The following is a 24,922-nucleotide window of genomic DNA, read 5'->3' as shown; positions in this document are numbered from 1 at the left end:
ACCCTATTAACCAAAGTATGACTTTTTTGTGACATCATTATACCTTGGACACCAAAGTGCAAAGCTATGAGAGTGAAATATTGTGCATGTGCATGTTTTAAGACCAAAATATCACCTGGATGATGTGTAGTGCTTTTAGGAAACCATAAAATGCTGTCCTGAGCCAAGAATGTGGTACATGATGTGACAGACAGTCGTTTATGAAACTATAATATCCCACTGGGTGATGAAATCCTCTAAACATTTTATAAGAGGAGATGTCTGACTAATAACTTTATGTAAGTTATTACAATTATGAAACCAAGCAGCATTTAAAATGAAAGCTTGGCCTACACTGACCTCTAGTGAAGACATGACAAGTGTGCACACGGAGAACAGAAGGAGCAGATTCTATTTCATTTTTTCTCCAGCATATGAAAGGAAATCCCTAATAAAAAAAAACAAAAATATTAGCATGAACAGTTAAAACCATTAACACCAGACTATTTCCTTCGGTAGTTTTGTTGTTAGATTACAATCTGGTTACCAGACGCCTCCATGTGGCCAAACTGAGACACTTCATAGGCAAGAGTTGAGCAGAGGCAGACTGCAGAATATAGAGCAAATCAATGCAAAACGGTTTGCTTAAATAATTTATGAATGATACACAAACAATGAATACATGGTTTATAGCAGACTGTAAACTTACAATTTTAATGTGTATCAGATAGAGCTGTGAAGGTAGTAACTGCTGTTTTATATTTACAGTTTGAGTTAGAACTCGATGTAATAAATCACTTAGTCAGCTGATTTAGACCAGGGCAGACTCAAATAGTTTACTTTAAATTCACTAACTGCAGCTTTTTCACTGAAAATGTAGCTTCTTCTTTTTTTTAAAGAACATTTCCACATGCGAACTTGTGTTCTGGTAAACTGATGGGCTCAGCACTGTGTATTCAGGTGATCATTAACAACATCTATTCAACCAGTCACATGGGAGTAAATCAGTTCATTTAGTCCTGCAGACGTGGTGAAAGATGACCTGCTAAAGTTCAGCTCACATAACCACTCATTACAGCAAAGGTACATTGAGCCTCGAAGCAGATTGGATACCACAGCAGAAGATCACACCAGGTGAACAAGAAATCAAGCTACAATTGGCAAGATTGGAAAAATCTTTCCTGATCCAAGTTTGAATTTCAGATGATACATTTGGATGAAGGATGAGAATTTTGGGTAAACAACACAAAAACAGGGAAAACATCTTGGCTTGTATCAGCTGTTCAGGCTGGCAGTACTGACGTAATGGTGCAGAGCATGGTTTCTTGAACATGACGTGATGAGTTCATTGTACTCAAATTGCCTGTATAGTTACCAGATGTGAATCTGGTAGGGCACCTTTGGGATGTGGTGAAACAGAAGATTCAACTGTGTGATGCTTTCATGTCAACATGGACCAAAATCTCTGAGGAACCTTTCCAGCACCTTGTTGAATCCATGCCATTAAGAATTAAGGCAAAGCGGAATCTCTTATACTCTTCATATCATAGTGGTTTGGTTTATGCATTATTTAACTGCTTGACTCCCCTCTCCTTTTTGGGCAATTTTTAAAAATATTTTACATATAAAACTTATTTGTTGATTAATCAAATCTTGCATTTGGAAACCTCTGCGGCCATAACAGAGCAAACAAAAACAGCATCCATACATCCACAAGGACTCACACAGCGGCACATCCTAAGAAATTTCCCATCTTGTGTCAAGAGTTTAGTTTATTTTGACAGCGTTTCAGAATATCATACAGGTAAACAAGATTTTTGCAAAAGTTAATATATTCATAGTGTTGCATTTCATAAAAATAGTTGCTCCACTTACAGTCTTTGTGACCATCAATAGTACACCGAGTCATATTTATAGAGATATTTGTTCAGGGTCTACACACTGCTATTACACTACACAGTGATACCGAGCCGCTCAGGTTGTCGGGGTTTATATTGTGGTGCGAAAGCGTGTCTTTGTTGTTCTCAAACACACACTTTAACACACCCCTAGGTTTTTTTTTTCTTTTTAAAATTTCCCTAGAAAACTACTTACAGTTTGACTCGATGGAGACAGCTCAGATGTGGAAAGCAGTGATTTGTGCAAAGGCAGAGCAAAAAAAGACACACGTTTCCCTGCTTCTGCTCAAATCTGAAGTCACAAAATAAAGGAGTAGTCCAACTAAATGGGTGTGATGTGACGGTGTGTAACTGAGGCATTTTACAAGTGACTGAAAAAGCTCAATTGTTTGCTCCCGGCTGGTGATTCCTCCATTCCTCCCATTTCAAAGCCTCTGTGTTGGATTGTGTTTTTAAGTCAGTCTGCTTAGTGCGTGTGTAATTACGGATTACAACGGCAAACATAATGACTTGTGTCCCTCTGCTCACTCAAACACTATCAGTATGTCCCTCAGCAGAAGAAGGAAAGGAGGTTTTTTGTTTTTTTCTTAGGCTCTTTGATTCTCATTCAGAGAAAAATACTCAAAATTAACAGTTTGCTAGATTCCTCCCATTCAACAGCCATTCAGTGACTCAAAGAATGCACTGCAGCCCTGTCAAGCTTTGGATTCATGCAGAGTGTGGTGTGCTTACTGTTTGGCACGTTTAAGGGTGGGTGATATCTCGGTGCAGTTATTTAGCCTCAAAACTAAAAACAATAGCAAAAGGAATTAATGCTTTATCTGTAATCCTTTGCAGGGTGACTTACAGTGTTGGGGAACAGAGAACTACATGTAACTAAATTAGTATTTTTAACATTATTTTATTATTATAGCTTGTTGGCAGTTGAACATTTGTTTTGATGCAGTGATTCATGTAATCCAATTACATGAGGGTTTTTCACTACAGAAACTACAAATAAATGTTCCATAAATGCAATGAAATAGTCCCACCCATTTTTCTGTCAGTCTGTGGGTTGATCACAGGGATTTTGGTTATTTTGTAGGGCTTTTCGGTTTCATTTAGTATTACCGAGTTTTTAATTCAAAGGTCTTTTCTGAATATTTTGATGGAGGTATCTTGAGATTTTATTAATTTATTAACTCAAGATTAGGATTAACGTTAGTCCTACTTTAGTTATAACTTAAAATGAAAAATAAAACTGAACTGTTGATTGTTATAAACAGCGACGGCTTTGGCTGCGCACTAGGCTCACATTTAAGACCCACACTGAACACCTCTCCAGACTATAAAAGTGTGGATGACACTTTTATGCATGCACAATTTAAAATGGGAATTTATTGCAGTCTGGAAATAAACCAAGATGTTTTTATTGTCAAAAGGAAAGAGGGGACTTTTTTAGCTTTTTTTTTTACTGTAATCTACTGAATACCAGCTACCGTTGCTTATTTTTAGACTCCAGTACATTTTTTTCTGGCCACTTTATGAGTGTGCAGCTATCTGAACATAACACTGACATACTGGTATTATGACTTTAATGCTGTTGTGGCTAACAGGCTAGCAAACAGCTTTTTACACACGCATATGCATATTTGACCTCAGTGCAGTAGCTTTTTCTTTTGAAACATTTTAGTAATATTAATACTGTGTAAAAAAAAAAAAAAGAACTGACTTTTATCAAATTTTATTCTTTTCTTACTCATCATTGCACCTTATATGAAAACCGAGACAGTCAGCAAACATAAAGGAGCAGCTTTGCACGCTGCAAAGGTTACTAGGTTACCTCTTCTGTCTTTTTACAGGTTTGTTTTGTAAAATTACTAATTCAATCAAGTTTCCCCAACGCTCTTTATTAGTATCAGCGTAACTTTTGTACTTTTGTGTAGTTTATGTTCCAGCAACCTCAGGCAATGCTATCTGAGACAGATGAGACATTTTGTCCAACTTCACCTGACAGTCTTCATCCTAAAAATCTTTCCCTCCTGTGACATTAAATGTCAAGCTGCTTTCAAGTACCTCTGCCTGTAATCAAGAACGCGCCGTTTGAAGTCTTAGCGTCACTGTTTTATCAAACATTGTGCAAGAATAGAAAGCTTGACAGGAACTGTGGCAGTTACCAAAGGCGGCAGGGCTTAGCTAGTTACGAGCTTGATGTATAGAAATACAAGCGTTGCCTTCAAAGTCAGTCAGATTCTTGGGCAGGAATGCTTAAAAAAAAACAAAAAAAAACAGGAACCCTCAAAAGAGCTTTGGCATGGATATATATGTCTCAATATCACACAGTGTAGACAGAATCTCTTAAAATAAATTTAATTCAGCAGCTGACAAAGTGTCACGTTCACGAGCATTCAGTCCTTCCTTCGAGATGCAGATTGTTACGCAAGCGAGCTTCTGAGAAGGTGAGATTGATTCTCTACTGAATTAATATCAGATTTTATTAATTTGGTTTGGTTTAGGGTGCAAAGCTCTGTCTGCCATGTGGCGACGTTTGATTACACAATCTCATATAAGCAATTCTTCATGGAAATTACTGGTGTCAGACCTCATTAAGAAATCAGTAATGAAAAGCATCATGACCCGAGATGAACCACAAATAAAAAGGGACCGTGGATACCTCCGCTAATGGACTCATTTTCATACATAAGCTTGTGAAATAAATTATATATTTCACCGTGTCACACTAAAGAAATGCAGTTTATATTTATATCTGTAGAGTGGGTGTTGTATAGCAGCCTCTGTTGAACCCTCTGCAGTATTTTCACGGTTGAACCTTTTGTCCTCAGTCTAAGGCACTCTGCCCCTTCGTTGGTATCACGCAAGCTCCTTCTCTCAGTGTCCGACAGGACACCGCTGTCGCAGATTGCTTTGATCGTTAAGCACAGAAGAAAGGAAAATAGATTGAAGAGACACTCCCACTGAAGCCCGAGTGATTCAAACAGGCCGTGCAGTCGATCGCAGCAGGCTTGCTGAGACCCAGACCTGTGATCGCAGGGCGGAACAGGAGTGTGCAGGAGCAAGGAGCTACCTAAAGATCCGGGGCACGTCGTGCTGCTTCGCTCATTTGTAGACTAGAATTTCTATATGTTCACTTAAAGATGATCTTATTTACAAAATGTTCCCACATATTCATATTCGTTATAATATATCTATGTCTATAACCATCTGATAGATTATTCAAGACAGGTTCAGGCCCAATACAGTCTCTGTTAAGGCAAAGTTTCTGCTGATGAGTCGATTTTATTTCTGCGGTCGCTCTTTGATCCATTCACTCTCCTCAAAAACATCCGTTAAACATTCCTTTTCATAAAATAGACTCCACTGTGTAGATATATATAAAAAAATCCATCCGACATTTACTTCCTGCTATGTTGTTTATATTTGCATGTTTGCACCCCCCCCCTCAGTTCAGCAAAATAGAGGTCTTCAAAATTCATTTACTCCACAAATGATTCCCACCACGCTACACAAAGACTCTATTTGCTCTTCTTTTGTGTGTGTGTGTGTTAACTTGGATGATTTTCCAGTTCTTAAGGTGGTAGGTGTAAAATATGTTTCTCCAAAATAATTTAAAATACAGTTCCATAAATAAAACTTTAAAAACACGTGGTCCAGATCACCCTGCCTCCCTCCTCTTGGTTTTGACTGTATGGGAGAACAGGTCGATGAGGGGATGCAGGAGCACAGGAGGGAGTGAGAATGGTACTTTCATCCAGATGGGGTGGTTTAGTTCAGATGAGTGTGGCCACTGCTTTCTGCTGAAGCTGCGGGGTTATCTGCTCAGAGTGGAGGTGCCTGTGCGCAGGGTGCTGGGCAGCTTGTCTGATCCAGGGATCTTCCAAGGTCCAGGAGAGACTGTGGCCTTCCTCCCCGCTGCGATGCTGCTGCTGCTGGTGCTCTTGTTGGGTAGGCTAGGCCAGCTCTCTCCCTGGCCCCTTTCTAGTTCCCTGGGCCTTGGCTTGCTCTGCTCCAGCTCCCCCTGCTTTGCTCCACTCCAGCGCTCTACATCTTCCCTGCTGTTCCCGTTAATGTGTGGGAGCTTAGAGCTGCTAGGAGAGTGAGTGGACTCTCTATTGTCCCTAGTATTTCTCTCCTTGGACCTTCCTCTGTTGCTTCTGGAAGGTTTAGGCTCTCCGCTCTGCCCGTCCTTGCCCCCTTCCCCATCAGGAGTTGGCTGCATCCTGAGGCCCTTGTGGGTGGACCTGCCACCCTCCTTCTTAGCTCTGCTGCTCCCGCTGGTCGCAGCCGCTCTCCTCGCGTGGCCGATTGGGTCTGGGTTTAGCAGCTCGGCTTTCTGGGGGCTCTTCGAATGCTCCGTCCTGCTGTCTCGTGCCACCGGGTCTCGATGGACATCCTGAGGTGGCAGATGAGGAAGGTCGGGGGCTGGGGCTAGATGAGATGAAGGCGATGACATGGAAAGGCTTTCGATGGGAGGGGCTATTTCCGACAGGCTTGGGGAGGCTGAAGGGCGACCATCCCATGGGGCGGCATTGTCTGGAATGCATATGGATGCAGTCAATAACAACATAACAACACCACTCACCCAAAAACATTAAAAAAAATAAACTCTAATCATTACAGCAATCATGCCTATTCTACAAGCTGGAAGCACTGAGGTAAATATCAGAACAGGACAATAACCTACTTTCAGACGTGTCACAGGGCAACTCTACTTTTAGACAACATCCATCTGCCTCCCATAACTCTCTTAAAGGCCTTGGCCAACCGAAAATGTTGGCGGAAAATCGAAAACAGGTTTAATGAAATGGATGATGTGTCCAATAGGGTGGTGCTTTAGTGAGAATGAAAACCATAGGGGCAGAGTGCCTCTCTCTTTTTCTCTAAAGCTGGAGGAACTCTGTATCGGTGTAGCTTCCGCATTGAATCTGCGGTGCATTCCTCCACAACTCTCCACTCTCACAGACTGTTAGCTTCTGTTTCCGCACCGATGAGCCTCAGTCCCTGGGCCATCAGTCATTTTCAGTGGTCTAGGCAGGGGGCAGAGGCTAGGCTTGCTACACCGGCGCCATGAGGCCCAATTATAAGAAGCTCTGGAGCATTTTGAATGCAGGACGAGCAGGAGGTCATTTCTGAGCAAACTGGAGCTTCACAGTGTTTTACCTACAGTATGCTGGTTATGATGTCGGATCACTTAATCTCCCTAAATTTCAGCGGAGTCACTTTAGCACATTACAAAATAAATACCTAGATCTGTGCTTATCAAAATCATCTGAAAAGCTTATTTTTAACCGTTTAGCAAGAGCAGAATCAGATAGAGGTCAGATACTGCCAAAGATCACTTCTCTGACTCACAAAAACTATAATTCATTAATGAATGTATTTAAAAACACTTTCAGTGACAGTACTCACACTTCCACACATTTTTCATGTTTACAAAAGATTTTGGGGTGAAATAAATAGGGGAGGAATGCAATGGGGAAATACCAAATACATACAAAAATACCAACTTAAAAAAACATGACAGAGCCTGCAATGTATTTTACAGACTTCTACTGTAGACAGTTTTTTAAGCGTGCCATTTATTCTTTTGTCCTGGACTTGTCCAGTTTCCTCAAATCTTTTAAGAATATGCTGCACACCACGCAGAAATATGCCAAGTTTGAACCTTGTAATACAGTTTTATGCCTGTCAAATTGTGGTATTTTGGCTTTTTGTTTTGGTAGATTTAGCTGAAGAAATTGCAACAAATCATGTTTTTCTGACAGGCCGGTAGTAACAAAAGTTACAATTTAAAACTGGATCTTCACAAAGTCTGTTCTGTGTAGACACAACACTGATTCATCCCTTGAGTTAGATGCCTTTTAATGCTAGAATGAGTCAAACAAAAAAAACATTCCCCTGAAAGGACGGGAATGAAAATGAATGAAAAAAGACCTTTAGAAAGCGGAGAACTACTGCTCAAGACCACTTTAAACATCTGGGTCCTTGGAAGCAAAATATAATGCTGAGGTCTACAGTTTAGTGCCGAGCAGTTAGTGTGAGGGTTTACAGCAGTTACACAGGACGTATTACTCAGCATACAAAAACTGTATCTGAACTGATTTCTGTTTCTGACAAAAAGCTTTTAAGAGAAAATTACTACGCAAAACAGAAGAAAAGTTTTGAGCAGAAACATGCTGATACTAAGTGCTATTTTTACATAGTTTGCTTTCATGTTTCTTTACTAAAAGTAGCAAATAACTTTGACCACCTAAGTAGCAAGCTTAAGTGTAAGTTTTGATAAATTTGATAAACGCATACCCTTAGAAAGGGCGCACTCAATATCTCAACGCCACGCAGATGAACACAAAATAACATTTGTGCTCATACTCACAGCTACATCACACAGTTTATACTCTTGATTTTTGGTGCTTTATTTTGCATAAACCCTTAAAAATCTCACAGCAACCCGAAACAAAAATAGCTCGCTCCTTTGAACATTAGTATGCTAATGCTTTAAATAGGCAAATTAATCACAGCGCGTGATTTGAATAACCTTCCAGTATGCAAATGAATTGCTTGTAAACTAGGAATGATTAAATGTTGAATCAAACCCACGCAGATTAGGCCATGTGGGTTAAAAAATGTCGCTTCTAGGCTGCAGGGGAACTCGGATAACAGTAGCTATCTAAAGATAGGGTGCTGTGTTGTCTGGCTGACCACACCGGGACTCCTTGTGTGCATGTTTCAAGATTGTAGCTCAAGGCAAGTATTAAAAAAAGCTCTCCACACAGAGAGATTAAAACCTGGGCTGGAAGGGGACTAACAGAGAAGGGCAGACATGGGGGAGCGACAGGGGTGACCACCAAGGCCAGTTGTTGATGAATAAGCCTCACAGAGAGGGGGGTTAACAGATAAGTGAGCATCATGCTGACGCAGAAGCCACAGGAGTGAGTGACGCATTGGAGTTTTACTGCCCGCAGTGTCATACAAATAAATGTCCCCTTCCAGGCTCAATTCATGCTGCGCTGAAACTTTACTGGGTAAATAATCTGCTGTAATATTTCACGTTCATTTCCCCTGGCTGGCTCAGGATGCACGCTCATATAGCTTTATTTTTGAGCCCATAGGTAGCTGTTGGTGGCTGATTTATCTTTCAGTCAGGAACAGAGTTATGTTCACTAATTTTAGAACCTCCTGCAGCTCGGTGTGATTTTTGTTGATTACTCCTGGAGCAAAAAAACAGAAAAGAAAAGAAAAATCTTCAAGAGTTTGGGGCTTTTCAAAGTTATAAAACAAGTTTTGATGTGAAAACAACGCACAATACCAAAGCACAGAAAGCCAGGGTTAAGTGAAGAGAAAGAAACATTCGTATGGTCACAAACCGTGTCTTTAGAGTGGCCCGTTAGGAAGAAATAGGGGGAGCCATGCGTGTCACTTTTCATGCACATGGAGAGACTGGAAGATACCATTCCTATAGAAGGGGAAGTAACAACCTAGACCAATCAATTAGTGATAGATCACTGAAATGGACAGAAGATAAACTAGTGTTAGTTAAGACAGAAGAGACAATTAGTTTACAGCAACAGTGAAATACAGAACTAAGAGATTAAATACAAAAGGATGACGGCTACAGAGGCAGAAGATACAATATGAATAAAAATGCATGTCAGATTAATATTACTAAGAGTCGATGTGATACTAGATTAACAGTGAAAAAAATACTACGTGTTAAGAAAGAAATGATCTGAGAGACAAATAATTTAAAGTCTAGAACCTTACCGTACTCTGGGACCTGCCCTGTACCCCTCTTTAGGAGGAGACGAACCCGCCTGCCCCCAGACTTGATGAGCTCGATAGCCCTAGCATGGGTCATGTCCCGAGTGCTCTCTCCATTGATCTCAATGATCTGGTCCCCAACCTGCATGTCAGGAGGTTTGCAAAGAAAACAAAGAAAGAAGCTGAGAAGTCTGTTTGTACTTTCCTTGCAAGGTCAAATCAATAAGACATTTTAGTTATAACAATATGCTTACAGCTTTTGGTCACATGCTAAATCTAAACCAAAGCTAAGCAAAATCTTTCTGGATTGTAGACTGGGGTTTATTTGCTTTAGACTAAACGTATGGATGGTTTTTAAATAGTGCTTTTAGGCATTTTTGCCTTTATTTGATTAGTGACAATTTAGGGATACATCAGTGATGTGTCATGTGTGTAACTGTAAGCCACCAAAAAGCAAGTCTGATATATAGCCCTATTTTCCTACTTTTGTGGTTGCTTGGTCTCTTGTTATTAAATTGTTTGCATCATCTTTGCTGTGCAACAGACCAGAACATTCATACACAGCATTTATCTTCCATCCTTGCTTTCAGATCATGCCCTTTTTTGTCATTTAATTTTTCTTCATGACATACACTCGGAAATGACTCTTCAACATCAATAAACATGAAGCAGTAATTTAGAGTAAAATGCAACTGAAACATATAAAATCAAAGGCATTCATTGAAATGATTTGTCATTGAAAAATGTGCTTTGTATAAACTAAATGTATATCAGAGAAGTAAATCTGATTTGATCAGATTCCATTAAATTAAACATTTTGCATTGTACCAATGTAACAAAATTACATAGAACATTAAATTAGTTACAGTCATCAAACAATGTAGTGGTAGGCTTGAAGACATAGGCCTCACAAAGGTAACAACTACACCTATAATATAATTGAATAAATCAAACGCAGTCTAGAAACTGTCAACCTGCTTCTGTTTGAAAGAAAGAAGAAGTATTTTTTCAGCCATGAACTTAGGGCAGCTTTGTTCTGTGATCGATAAATACTTTGCTGGCTGTATTCAGAACAGCCAAATACAGCAACCACTGGAACAAGTCTGAAGCTGTGTGCATCGATTAGACGGAGTATCAATAAAGCTCAATGACCACTGAAGGGAAAACCAAACTGCCCTCAATCAATCCAAAACAAAGCAGTAAGAATGGAGCAGATAAATCTAAATGATTAGATGACCCTTGCTATTTGTATGAAATGTTTCCTTGTGAGTTTATAAGGATCAATACAGATTTACAATCACTGGCCCCTTTATTAGTTACGCCTTAATAGTACTGGATTGGATTTCTGAACTTTTGCCTTCAGAGCTGTTTTAAGGTATTGGAAACATTCTCCACAGATTTTGATCCTTATTAAGACTTTCCCGTTCCACTACATCCAAAGGTGCTATAGTCACTTGAGATCTGGTGCCTGGGGAGGCCATTTGAGTACAGTTTCATATTCAAGCAACCAGTTTGAGATGATTTGAGCTTTGTGACATGGTGTGTCATCTGGTTACTGCTGGGGACACTGTGGTTATTACACCACCAGCAGCAGCAGCAGCAGCAGCAGGAGCTAGAACCAAGACTTGTTTTGATCATGTCTATATAACTACATGCATTGGGCTGCTGCTATCTGATTGGTTGTTTAGATATATGTGTTAATGAGGTGTTAATGAGCAGTTGAAGAGGAATACATAATACACTGGTTGTTAAGTGTATAAAATAATCATAACAGCAGCAGCTCAGCTAAAACCTAAAGTTAATATTCCCAGGCCTATCCCTTCTTTATGTGACCACTCCTTGGTGTATGTGAGGATGGCTCAAATATGAAACACTTCAAAGCCCTTCATGTGAGGGCCCTGAGGTTCACTAATGGGAGAAATCATGAGGAACAGGACAAAACATGCTGAGCCAATTACACTAACAAATGGAGAAGTCTCCCAGTAATGGTAGGAGGGTAATTTTAAAGTTAGGAGTGGACTAGAGTCAAGAGAGGGGGAGTCATTACGTGTCATTACAGTGGTCTGAAGAGGTGGAAGCCAAGACTGTTCTCATTAAACCTCAGCCCCTAACAGCAGCAGAGCGTGATCTCCATTTTCATCTTTAATAAAGAGGGAAAGAAAGCTGAATGGACAGCACGTGAGCTCAAAAAGCAGGAGATGGGAGCGAAGCTCGGAGAAGTAATTAAATGTGCTGAATGATTATCGGTAAAAATCAATCACTTCATACAATTTTCTTAACAGCATCTACAGTGACATTTAACCTAAAAAAAACAAACCTGTTAGAAATTGTAAGCGCTCCTTGTTGCTGATTATTTTGTTCGCAAGAGGGTTTTTTTTCCTCCTTTTTAAGAGCCTGTTGAGTAGAAACTACTTGGCTCAAACTCAAAATGTCAGAGTGACTGCAGGGAGTCACAGAGCATGTGGGCTTTTTGGTTTCCACACCTGAGTATGTTAAAGCGCTACTCAAATCCACAGTGACAGCCATGCTTTTTAACTACTGTCTCGCATTTGCTTAAGTTAAATGCAGATTGATTCCTCGCCGCATGCAGCGGTGTGGATACGTGGATTGCTGGAGGAGGGATCACACGGCTTACACTGTTTGATCAATCAACGGTGACAAATATGAAGCGCATACATGCGTCTACTTAAGTAAAATCCTGGGGCATTGGCTTTATTTACTTATTTTACATGTCATTAGGACACAAAATAAAACTTTACAGTTCAAAATTAACCCGAGAGGGTGACCGCATAGGTGCCCTCTCGGGTTTGTAAAACTTCTGTTTTGTACATTTTATATTTTGCTTTATTTGGTAACAACTGAAACTAACCAGTTTATTATGTACACCTGTTCAACTGCGTTTTAACCGAAATATCGAATCAGCCAATCACATGGCACCGACTCAGTGTACTGAGGTATGCAGACACGATCAAGGCAACCTGCTTGAATGGTCATCAAAATGGGCAAGAAAGGGGATTTAAATGACTTTGAACATGGCATTGTTTTTGTTTTGAGTATTTGATAAACACATTTAATTGTGCAAAGCGTGGCTCCAGTTAGAGTCAAAAAAATCAATCAAACCAGGGTTTGCTGTAGGGCGCGCCTACCTTCTCACTGACACAGTTATTCATGTGAACTTGTCCTTTTTTTTTGTTTGTCAGATCCACACGTCACTCGTCCACATCTACTTCAAAATGCTCAACTTGAGGCTTCAACAAAGCACTCTAAACTAATGTGTTAGTTACTTCCATGTTTAATGAGAACTGAATGCAGCTCTTTCCAACTTAAAATGTAACTTACTGTAGTAGACTGCTACATCAGTTAATTGGTACAACATGAAACCTGTCATAGGAGTTTTTTTATGTCCAGAAACTTTACTGGTAATCAGTTTGACTTTTTCTTTCTCACTTTCTTTGTTTAATACTAAATACTTAAAAAGAAACTATCACTACTTCACAGCAGTTTGTTTACTGATTTTAAGTAGAGCTCCACAAGTATTCCTGCTTCCTTTTCCACGTCCGTCTGGAGCCACTGGACTACAACGATTACAACACAGAAAAGGAAAAGTAATATCTCCCTCAGGGGCATTTTACACCATTATCTTTGACAGGTTCATTACAGATAAGCACTGTAGTGCATACTGAGGCTAACAGCCGCAGATGTAAGAATCGGAGGACATGCAAGAAAAAGAAAACAGGACTGAGGGAAACGCCAAAGACAGAAAAGCTGCTGGGGAAGTGGAAGGGTTTTATTTTCATTTCCACTGGATTTATTGTTATTACATATATATATGTAATTCAGAAAATGTGTGTGCTGCTTTGTTTTTTTAGCTAAAAGGATAACTGTGTAGCTGTGGAGACCATCAAACACATGACATCATGATGGCCCCATTAAATGATTAAATCTGTCTTTAACCTGCTGAATATCACCTGATGCTAAACAAAAGGAAGAAGTTAAGTTTTGGGAATTTGGGAGGAGACAAACTTGCGATCAGCATCAGAAGGACAAACCATCTCATACATAAGTTATTTTGACAGATTATTTCTTAGCTGGCACAAAAAAAAGTTGCAGTTGCAGCGTTGATAACATCAGACAATTACAGACAACACCGTGTAATGCAGCAAAGATTGAAAGCAGCTTAACTTTTAACGATGGGGTAATCGCTTTCTTAAAGGAAATGATGTCATCAAACCCTACCCTCATCCTCCCGTTGCGAATGGCCGGCCCGTCCTCTGCGAGTCGTAGGACAAAGAGGTCCATTTTGTACTCCCGCCCTCCACGGATGCTAAAACCGAAGCCCTTCACGCTCTTCTCCAGCTCCACTGTGAAGAAGTCGAAGTCCTGTGTAAGCTGAGACAAGCAGAGATCACGCATGATCAGATGCAGTCGTACTCGAGCACAAAACAGACTATGACTGCAGAAAATTGTCTCCAATAATAGTTTTTTTGAAGGAGAACGGAGCAAAAGCAATGGGGGAGGTGCTAATAAGACCAAAACTTTAGCTTCAATACATGAGGTTTTGAGAAATAACACGGCATTTACTTTGACAGACAAAACCAGCTTTAAATAGAAAAACAAAGGGTTTATACAAAAACTCAAAATATCTAGAAACAAGCTTAGAATATAATAGAAAAACAATCTCTCTGGAAATATATTTTACTACATTATTGTACAAGAGACTGTGCAATGAAAAATATGTTTGAGGTAATTCAGTGCCACGTAACAGCTTTTTCACCATGTGAGCCCTAAAACATTATTTTAGACCCTGAATTTGTAACTTTAAAATGTTCCTCTCAGCATGTCCCTGATCACCAACCAAATTTAGAAGTATTTATACATTTATTGGCCACTGGCAGCTGAGCTGTGAACACAAGGTTGATATACAGCTCAAATTTTAAGTTTACTTGTTAGGAAGTAGTTTCTTATTTACACATCCAAAATATCATTGGTGAAATATTGGCAATTTTTTGTCATATTTATGGCCACCATACAACTTTAAGTCCATTTATCGCTCTCCTTTAACCTGCTCAGTAAGGAGAAGGAAGGTTTCTTTACACCTGCAATAATTTATAAGTGGTGGTACAGCTCTGTGCTGGGAGCCCGTTTCCCTTCTATGGAGGAGTTTGTATTAGTGCAAACAGCAGCAGGAAGACAGTCCATACATAACGGAGCACAGAGAACAGATATGCAGCATGAAAAGTAGGAGCTGTGTTGTAAGTGCCGCAAAATGACTTGGCATCTGTAGGCAGGCCTAAGATTTGTCAGTTGGATGTGTACAGGGGTACCAGCTGAGCCATTAGGTCCTGTAAGCTGGCACTGAGCTCAGCTGTCATCAGCTGATCATGCAGGATTGCAGGCTGAGCTCAACTTTGTGACCTGCCTGAACGAACGCTGTGCTCAATTTTAGGTTTTCACCAACTCATGTCTGGCTCTTAATTGGATTTGTGCACAGATAGCAGAGATAAAATTGAAAGAAAAAGAGTTAACAGATACTAAAAAGGCTCCGTAGAGCTGTAGGGGACTGATATGATATGATTATGTCCTAGATTTCAAATATCAATGTTCATATTGACAATCCGGTATGATTTGACCTTCAGAAAAGAGTCTGTTGAAGGATGAGTCACTCTCATCCTCAAGGCAAAGTCCTTCCTTACTTGAACTGGTGGCATTCGGTACTCTGGGATGGCAAATTGTCTAGCATCTGTGGCTAGCTGTCGATAGTCCAGCAGAGGCGGGTGTCTGTAATCCAACGTGGGCGGCTGCCGGTAGTCTGCCACGGGAGGGTGCCGGTAGTCCACCGGCGGCTGTCGGTAGTCTGTGAATGGTGGCTGTCGGATGTCTGGTTTAACATCTTGCCTCGCCTTCACCTCAGACCTGTAACTAACAGACCAATGAGAATGAAGGAGGAACTTCCAGGGAGGATTCCTACAGCTGTCATCACCACCTTTGGACATGGAAGATTACTCGTGTTATCTTTCAGCGTGCTTAGCAAACAAAAGAAACCCCATCTCTAACAAACTGCTGGGTCATCCGGCGCTGACAGAAATGGCTTGTTTTTAGTTTTGAAATGACAACCATTAAACACAACTTAAGTGAGGAAATTAAACATCACATAAAATGTTTATAATAAAAACAAACTCTCTCTCACGCTGATGAGTGCAAAGATATCTGAATACTGTGTAAAGCAGAGGGAAAGGAAATGAGGCTGTAAATTTTGGGACCCCTGTAGTTCTTGGTAAAATATTCAACAGATCTCGATAAAGAAGCAATTTATGTAAATAATTTAGCACTCCATAAGAGTTAAGTGATGTTATACAACAAAATAGTGAGCGAGCGTGAGAGATGAACAAAGAGAAGGGACAATAAGAGAGACAAAGATGAAGCTGGAAAAAGAAACTGAAAAGGGGAGAAGAGAGAGGCTCGAGCGCAAGGTGAAGAGAAAGAGAAAGGAGATATCTGACTCGCTCAGGGTACCTTTATTCCCAGAGGAACGGTGTTTCACCCCAGTGGCAGATAAAGAGCTAGTCTATAAAAAATGCTTCACTGCGTCATAAAAAAAAAAAAATCAAGGCAGCTGCTTGTAAACCGACTCTTACCTGCTCTCGTGGGTGTAGGTCTGAGGTGTCGGGGCAGGAAGCTGAGTCACAGGGCTCTGGTGGGGCATGGGGTTGGGCTGGCTGGCAGAGGGGCTCGGTTCTGTCACTGCTTGGTTAGACAGGGAGGCTGCAGTGTTTAGCTGGGCCTTAGGGCTGTGCTGGTGAGCCATGGGGCTCTGCTTCTCCGAGCTGGGGGCTGATGGAGGATTGCTCACCTCTGAAAAACAGAATGTGATGTAAGAAAATCAAACCATAAGGTATCAGCTAAGGCTGTCTTGTCACTATAACTTGATTGTCTTGGCCACTTGAGGGCAGCACAGCAAACCTATTGTCCTCTGATAAAGTTGATCTGCTGGAGTAACGGCGCTATTTATTTCTTTTCAACTACTAAATCTGAGCGGAAAAGGAGATTCCTGTTTAGGTTTTCACCACATGCCTAAGGGCATATTTGAGTCTTCACTTTATTTACTATGACAGAAATGAAACAATGGCCTGAAAAAAAATCAAGCGGCCGATTAAAGCTGGGTGGTGGTGAAAGTGTTCTTGATTTGAATAATTCTTAATAAAAAATATTGATATGTAGACCTTTATTTTCTATTTTAAATAAAACACAACTACTGCCAGGGTTGGCAATTTCTATGGCTACACAATATCCTCAGCTGCTTCTTGCTGTGATTGGCCAGCAGTGGAGAAGTACAATGGGTTTAAATCTATCTAGCAACACAACTGCAGCTTTATCAAAGTCTATTGTGTAATCATTTGGTGAAAGTGTGTGTTTTTTTACGATCATCAGTGAGTCTCGCTTACTCCTCATTGTAATGTGCATCCCTTATTGGGCCCACTAACAGTGGTCAAAAATCTACAGGTATTTCAAACTAATGGGAATACAAATGTCAGTGGAATATCAGTGGGAAGTGATGCAAAAAGAAAATCCTTTCTCGGCAGCCTTGGTTGCTGTGATTCAAGTTTATTGTGAGTAGTTAAAAGTCTCTTGTTGAATTGAAATCTTTCTCAAAAGCAACAAATGAAAAGAATCACTTGGTAAATGGGAGAAGGGAACACATTTCTCAGTGACACAGCCGGAGTGTGTTCTGTATTAGTGTTATTGTTAGAGACGTGCACTTCTGTTCCAAGCATCTGCATGCAGAGGTGTCATAAAAACAGAGTATGACTGGCTTGTGAATGTGACACAAGGCTTTGCAGCTTTCATTTAACAAAGCTAATTCAATATCTGTCATGAATCACCGTCAGCAGGTGTTTTGTGTGCGTGTGTGTCCATGTCTCACCTTCCTGTGGTATGATCCTCAGGGTGACACTAAGGCCTGCATCTTTGATCAGCTTAACGATGTCAGCGTGCGGCATGTTGACGATGGACTGGTTGTTCACCGCCAGTATCCTGTCTCCCACCTTCAGCTTCCCGCAGCGGTCTGCCGGGCTGCCCTCGATGATGCGGCCAATTTTGTGGGGCACAGCTGTTGGAGCATTCACACACGCAACAGCGGGTAAAGACGCGCTCGGCAGCAGATTGGAGGATTACGCTAGTCTGTGCTCACACACCACTCACTGCCTGACTGACTGAACGTGTCTCTGCCTCTCTCATTTTGCTATTCACCTCAGGCTTACGTAAGGCATCCAGTTTTTCTTCATGTGTGTGTGGGCGATGCACTGATGCTCAGAGCAGTGCGCCAGATATGTGTGTGACTGACGTGCTGTGGGAGGGCATGTATAATTGAGGAGCTAGAATGAGAGGCGCTTCACTTTTTACCAAGCCGTGACCTTGCCTACCCTAACCAATAAGTTTTCTTCACACTATAAAGAGACTACCTGATTATTGACAAGCATCTATGAGCTTTGCCACAATGTTTAGCACTCGAAGCAGTTGTTATGCTAAGCAGAGAATGACTGATGATGCTTAAGCACCTACTTGACTCTTTAATAATCACTGGACTCACTGTTAGTTGTGGCCGCCTCAGGCCGGTTGAGCGAGCTGATGATGACGAAACCGAAGCCCTCGCTCTCCTTTCGGCTGATTATGACATCGCTTGGTTGTGTGTTCGAGATCCCGTCTGAAGTAGCACCGGTGTTGCCCATGCCAGCGTTGGGAGCCTGGGGTGTGCTGGTGCTGTTGCCATACGTGAAGTCACTACGTGGGGAGCTGTGCTGCGTGGAGACAGAACCTGGGCTGCGGCCGTTTTCTGGACAAGACTCGCCTGTAGGGCGACGCAGAGAGGAATCAGAACAGAGGTATGTTTGAGAACCCTTCCCAAATGTGCAGATTAATGTCAAAGGCATAAAATTGTATGTTTGCACCAACAAGGTGAATCTTAAAGAGCTGTTAGCCCTAAACCTGACATATCTCAACTTGGTGTGAAGTGAATTCTTAAAGGTTGAGTGAACTGCACAATTGGAGGACAAAAGAAAAAAAAAAAAAAAACTATCTAAAGCAGATGAAAAGGATCTGCAAGTCACCTCCTGAACAAAGAAGAAAAACCTGTTAGGAAATCTTTGTCAAAATTGATGAAATTACGAACAACGAAAAGTATTGTCAGCTTTAAACCATCTGGAAAGCATCTAATTGGCAACGACTTAATTTTTCAGTATAATACTGATCCCAAACACACTGCCAATGCAGTAATAGTATACCTGGATAGAAAAAAACCACAGGTGAAACTATCAGTCATGCACAGACCTCTACGGAGACCTAAGAGGACGCAGTGTCGGATCATCTTGACAGAGAACAGAACAAAGTAAAGACAACATCCAAAGAAGAGCTTTGGATGTCCTTCAAGAAGCCTGGAGAACTATTCCTGAAGTCTACTTAAAGGAATTCCAAGAAGGCTTACAGGAGGTGCTGAAGAATAAAGGTGGTCATATCTTTATTTCAAACATGACTTTCAAAGCTCATTATAATTATAAAAATGTAAATGCTTATTTAAGATATTTTAAGACATCGGAGACCTTAAGGAGCCTAATGGGAGAGGAAAGGACTTACAAACCCTATTAACACTTACAATGTATACATTAATGATCCAGATGAAGGCCACAAGCTAAAACATATCAAAAATACATCATTGCTTCATAATACAAAAGTGCACAATGAGCATTTTCCTGTTGCAGCCAGCTGAGATGGAGTTTTTTTCAGGACCCTCTCTACAACGGCAACCCTGCTGTGTCGCAGCATTCAAATAAGGCAGCTTTTTTCGTGTGTGGATTTTTTATTTTTTTTGATGATGTAACCCTCTAGCCCTCACATTGCTATTTTAAGTAAACCATCAGAAAAGTGTAGCAGTTAGCAGCTTACAATTTAGACTTCTGAAACACAGTAAGAACAAAAATAATTTTTTTCTTCAGTAATTTGATCCTTAACAATTTGCTGCATTTAATAAGATCGTGAAATCCTTTATTTGCAGGTGACTCCAGGTGTCAAATTATTGTGGTGCGCTGAATAATACAATATTAAGTTCTTAAATGAATTAAAGTACCTTTAAACTCTTGTTACCTTCTATCAGTGCAGTTCATGCTCGCTACTACTGCTCTTGAGAACGGCATCTCATCCCAAAAATGATGTTACAAACAGCTGGTGCACCTTACAGGTTTTGTAACCAGGTGTGCGCATAGCAACAAGGCTGGAGGCATGAGCGATCTCTACATATATTTCCATGAGATGCTGTTGGAGGATCATAGAAATCCCCAGGTGGATTCCAGGGAGCTCCTGGAACAGTTTAATTCTTTGTTTCCTGCTTCTTTAATTCTTCTACTCACAATCCAGTGATAAAGCAGTGTTGTGACACTTTGAAGTAGTGTCACTGTTACATTTTTCCATGTACAATACAGAAATGTCCATCTCTATATTGCTTTTGTACTATACTAGAGTAGCTTTGCTTGATTCACAGGATCCCCCAACTTTAATATGATCATCCACAGTTTTGAAATGTTCAAGTGACATAAAATAAGTGAAAGCATAAAAGTCCCCTTCAAAGAAGCTAAAGATTCCTAACTAGAAAAAAATATCAGCAGGATACAGAGTTACTTTCATAGAATCCAAAGATCATTTTGCATGTGGAAAATCTACACAGTTTTGCCAGCAAAGTGTTTTTCATCTTCCCCCCTAAGCTGGAACTAGACCTCATCCCTGTGAAGAATCGAGAAGCGAACATAGGACAGCAATTCAAAACACATCATTAAAACGCTGCCTTATGTCAATCTGACCACAGCTAAAGTAGCTTCTAGCACCTCTAGCATACACTGACAAAAGTGTGCATATGCACTCTGGCACACTGACTGATCGAACCCAGTGTTGTTTTCATAGTTCACTAGTAAGTGGGGCTGCGCTCTTCTGTAGTTAAACAGTTCAGGATTTAAACTGTAAATGTGAGGCTATGACAAGCTTTGTTATCATTAAAAGGTTTGAGCCCACATTTAGTATTTCTTTACCCAATGAGTGCACAAATTATTATCACATGAGGAGGAAAATAGTGAAAAAAGCCAATGATTTGTGCAAAATGTGGGTTACTGGGTGCGGGCTAAAGTGTGAGCTCGGAGCAGAGAGAGTCTGATACTTCGTAAAGTGCGAGTGGGAGTCAGACAATTAGGATGGAAGTAAGGGCCACACAAGAGGCCAGGCATGAGTCAGACTGTAGCCTTTGGTGGAGAAGAAATTGACAGACAGGGCGGACTAGAGTGGGAAGAATTTGATTGGTGAGAGGAACATGTGCATGTGTGTGGTGGAGGGCGTAATAATGAGAACAGGACAGGCTGTAGTTCAGAGGAAGAAGCGCCAGCTCAGTCTCCACGGTAAAGAAACTCAAGTAAGGAAAGGGAGCGAGAAATGTGTGTGCGTGAGAGCGAAGGTGTGCTAATGTGTTTTTCAGAGAGGCTTCAGCATAATTACTCAGAGATTAGTGGTTCGGTTTTCTGACTAATTAAACCTGAATCATTACAGGACATGAATGAGACCAGGAGAGGTAATAGAGGAGGACGAGAACAGACAGAGGAGAGGCACGCTGCACACTTTTATAATCCAGAGCAGTACATTTATGCTGTGTTAAACAGTGGATTAAAACAATCTATAAAGAAGGAATCCCAGATTGATGACTCTGCTGTTTCCTCACCTGCCGCCTGAACCCTCCTCCTGATAACCAGATTCACCTGGCCGGTACGTGCTGCCCCGTGCATCAGGTCAATGACATATCTGTGTGGCTTCCCCACCACTGGGATTCCATCAACAAACAGCAGCTCATCGCCGGGCCGCAGGCGCCCATCTAGATCCGCTGGACTCTTCTCGATGATCGCCCCGATGAGAATCTGTTTTTAAACGCAGGCTGTCAGAAAGATTTCGGACTCATAAGCCCCGAGACTCCGGAGTGTAGACTGTGTGGGTCACATGCAAGTGGGTGTTAAGTGGTTGTTATACTGACACATTAATAACTCAGTTACATGGCTAAAATATTGTTGTGTTACAGTAAAAAACAGCAATAAACACCAAAGCAGCCACAGCCAGCACTCTCTCAGGGGGCAAAGGTCAGGTTAGGTGTTCACAGTGTGTGTAGTGGGTTAAGAGAGGAGAAAATGACAGGGTTCCACGCCCACTGCCATACGAGCCTTCTCACGCGTCTCCGGACTCACAGGCTGCCCCGCCTCATCCCCGCCCAGCACCCGGAAACCGAACCCGGACTTCTGTCGGCGCAGGTGGACCTCGATGTCCTGGTACTCTCCTCCTGAGGCAAAACAAGAGGAAAATAATTAAAGTCCTGGCCTGACAGTGTGCGGAGCTCCAGCGTCGCTGTAAGGAGTATGTGTTTACCTGAAGAGTCCAGAGGGAAAACAGTCCTTGGCTGCCCAGGATCTAGATTAAAAGATGAAGACAAAGGACAGGATGTCCCTGTAAACAATGCAAAATGCACAAAAAAATGCTCATACACATCCAAAGAGTACACCAGTAAACACAGACGCTCCCATAAAGGCTAGAAACAAGGCAGAAAGGCCCTGCCTCAGCATTATGTCACTGCAGAATTTCAGCATCATCCATAAAAGTCGGGAAGTGCTTACAGCGTGTAATATACCCATCCCTTATTTACAGCGTGAGGTGGGGTGCAAGCACTGATCTGCAATCAGGAGCTTTGCACGACGCCATGATGTGCAAAAGTAGTGAAATGAACTCAACCACAGACAAGTGGCTGTGAATGAAAAATTGATTCCAGTTGTAAGTGTTTTAATCATAGTGAGCGCTCTGCTGCGACTCCACAAGAATGATGAGAAAAAGAATCAGGACTACAGGTGAGCAGAGCGAGGCAGCTATTACCACAAATATACAGTTCTGTTTATAGAGAAGTGGTGGATTTCTTCAGTATGTCTATATTTTTTCTTTATATTTTAAGAACAATCAAAATTACAAAGTCAATTTCTACACTCAAAAACATCAAATTCAGGAAATAGGTTCAAGTATATCTGTATTTTTGGGGGTAGTTTATAATATTAGCTCACTGTTAGCTTGAATTAATTAATGGAGTAAACCCGAAAAAGTCGAACAGGTTGGCTGACTAGATAGCATGAACAAATAAACAATGCTGTTAACAAAACTTTACATCGAAATGCACTTACTGGCCACTTTATAAGGAGTACACCTGTTCCTCTGGACTTGAATAACTTTGCAAATATCTAATCAGCCAATCACATGGCAGCCACTCAATACATGTTGGCATGTAGACATGGAGAATCTACAACATGTGAACCTTTAAGCAGATGGGTTACAGCAGCAGAAGACCGTACCTGGTGCCACTTGTAGCTTCAGACGCTGAGGCTACATTTCACACGGGCTCACCAAAACTTGACAATAGAAGATTGGAAAAATGCTGCCTGGTCTGATCAGTCCCGATTTCTGCTGCAGCATTCAGACGTTGGGGTCAAAACTTAGCGTAAAACTCAGACTGCTGCTGCTGGTGGTGTAATGATGTGGAGGATAATTTCTTTGTACCTTTTCAGTCCCTTTGTACCCACTGACCATTAGTGAAACCCGGCAGCCTACCTGAGTACTGCTGCTGACCATGTTCATCCCTTTATGACCATAATGTACCCATCTCCTGATTTCTGCTTCCAGGCATGCCTCCAAGTTCAAATCATCTCAAATTGGTTTCTTGAGCAATTGGACCCCACAGTCACCAGATCTATTTCTCCAACAATCTACAATCATGCAACTTCAGGATATAGTGTAACAGAAGATTCTCATCATGGATGTGCAGCCAACAATATAATGGAAAAAAATAAAGAAAAGGTCGAAACTGTACACACAAAACTCGAAAGTGGTGAAATTGGTCACCAGCTATTAAACTGAGCAGTAGTGACGTATGGCTAAAATAACACGCTAACAGGTAAGGACATCTGGATCAGATAACTATCTACAATTGAAAATTATGCCAAAAGTGTTTAGATGCAGTTTAAAATAAGCTCAGTTTAACAGATTTAAAGATCAAGAATGTTGTGAACAGGTTTTTAGAGTCCGTCTGACAGGGCTGCAGTAGTAGATGTAGTCAGATGAAAAAAGGTTGGGAGCACTGGTCTAAACAATCTTCGAACAATCTTCTTCAAAGATACAAACACACGCACACAAAATCTCGAGTGGTTTCAAGCAATGCAGCCTGCTTGGGATTTATTCACTCAGGATCTCACATGTCCGTCTTTGAAGTGTCTTTGACTTTAATGCGTATGAAACTGTCAAATTATATTTAAGAAAACACAACAAAACAGGAACACCTGCTTTTCCCTGTCACACTGAATAACCCACAAAACCTACTGTGACCATTTTTAATACAGGCTCATAAAGCTGAGAATGTATGCTAAAGAGTTTGAAATACCTGATCCTATACCTCAGTCTGTTTATGTAATCGCTGACATTAATTTATTAAGGGTCAGAGAAGACTGAACTTAACCACAGCTGACGGAGTCTGGGCTGGCCTGAGGTTGTGATGCTAAATAAAAGGTCACACCCAGCTTTACCTACACCAGTGAGGCGGTCAAATGGAGCACTGCTAAAATCTGTCTGTGTGTTTTTCCTACTGAGCATTACCAGGCACAACCCCTGACCTTTACTGAGAGGAAGGCAGCAGTGATCACGGCATCCGCCACAGAAGAGGAGGAAGCGACAGTGAGCGAAACAGGAAGATTTGATGAGAAGACTTTCTGACAGCCGTGTCCTCTTGAATAGCAGGTACCTCATATACAGCAGCCTTAACAATAAAAACTTTACTGTAACTTTACTATAGCAATATCCTCCAATAAACCAGAGGAAAGATACTGTCAAGCCATGAATCCATGAGACCTGTTATCAGTTATATGCAAGGCAGATGTTAACCTCTAAAGAGAATCAGTGAAGAAACTGGCTTACACACCACTGTGAGAGTGGAAAAGCCAACTCAACATAATCCGTATTTCACTATGTTTCCCAGAAACACATTTTACTTTCAAGTAGGAAAGAATGTGAAATGATGATGTGAAATAATGTGAAAGAAACACAATAATATTTAGTGTAAATGTCTCGTTACAGAATTTAAGAAAACTAATTCTAGTACCTGTGTGCTATGATAATATAGATCTGTGATGTTACTAAAATCCTTATTCTGCAAATACAAATGTGCATAAAAAGCATGTCCTACTTTCTAC

At 41.0% G+C, this 24,922-nt stretch overlaps 1 protein-coding gene across 12 annotated transcripts in view; it reads right to left on the bottom strand.

The window, feature by feature from the left end:
- Positions 1–1,731: 1,731 nt before the first annotated feature.
- The window catches only part of magi2a (membrane associated guanylate kinase, WW and PDZ domain containing 2a), a 273,490-nt gene continuing 250,299 nt past the window's right edge, over positions 1,732–24,922 (bottom strand). For 5 of the 12 annotated variants that reach the window (XM_004548382.3, XM_012918392.3, XM_012918393.3 and 2 more), the window contains 10 exons: positions 22,071–22,112; positions 21,869–21,984; positions 21,379–21,571; positions 18,220–18,477; positions 17,554–17,739; positions 16,268–16,484; positions 15,326–15,551; positions 13,869–14,021; positions 9,636–9,774; positions 1,732–6,407 (listed from right to left, as the gene is read on the bottom strand). In XM_004548382.3, the coding sequence (XP_004548439.1) occupies positions 5,686–6,407; positions 9,636–9,774; positions 13,869–14,021; positions 15,326–15,551; positions 16,268–16,484; positions 17,554–17,739; positions 18,220–18,477; positions 21,379–21,571; positions 21,869–21,984; positions 22,071–22,112 (2,252 nt within the window). In that variant the 3' untranslated portion in view covers positions 1,732–5,685. Of the gene's footprint in view, positions 6,408–9,238; positions 9,350–9,635; positions 9,775–13,868; positions 14,022–15,325; positions 15,552–16,267; positions 16,485–17,553; positions 17,740–18,219; positions 18,478–21,378; positions 21,572–21,868; positions 21,985–22,070; positions 22,113–24,922 lie in introns of all 12 variants that reach the window. The other 7 variants (XM_012918391.3, XM_004548383.3, XM_012918394.4 and 4 more) reach the window with 6 other exon arrangements.

This window comes from Maylandia zebra, linkage group LG17, assembly GCF_041146795.1.
Source record: "Maylandia zebra isolate NMK-2024a linkage group LG17, Mzebra_GT3a, whole genome shotgun sequence".
Taxonomy (NCBI): domain Eukaryota; kingdom Metazoa; phylum Chordata; class Actinopteri; order Cichliformes; family Cichlidae; genus Maylandia; species Maylandia zebra.
Note: the sequence above shows the minus strand (reverse complement) of the source record. Positions and strands in the feature narration are given on the sequence as shown.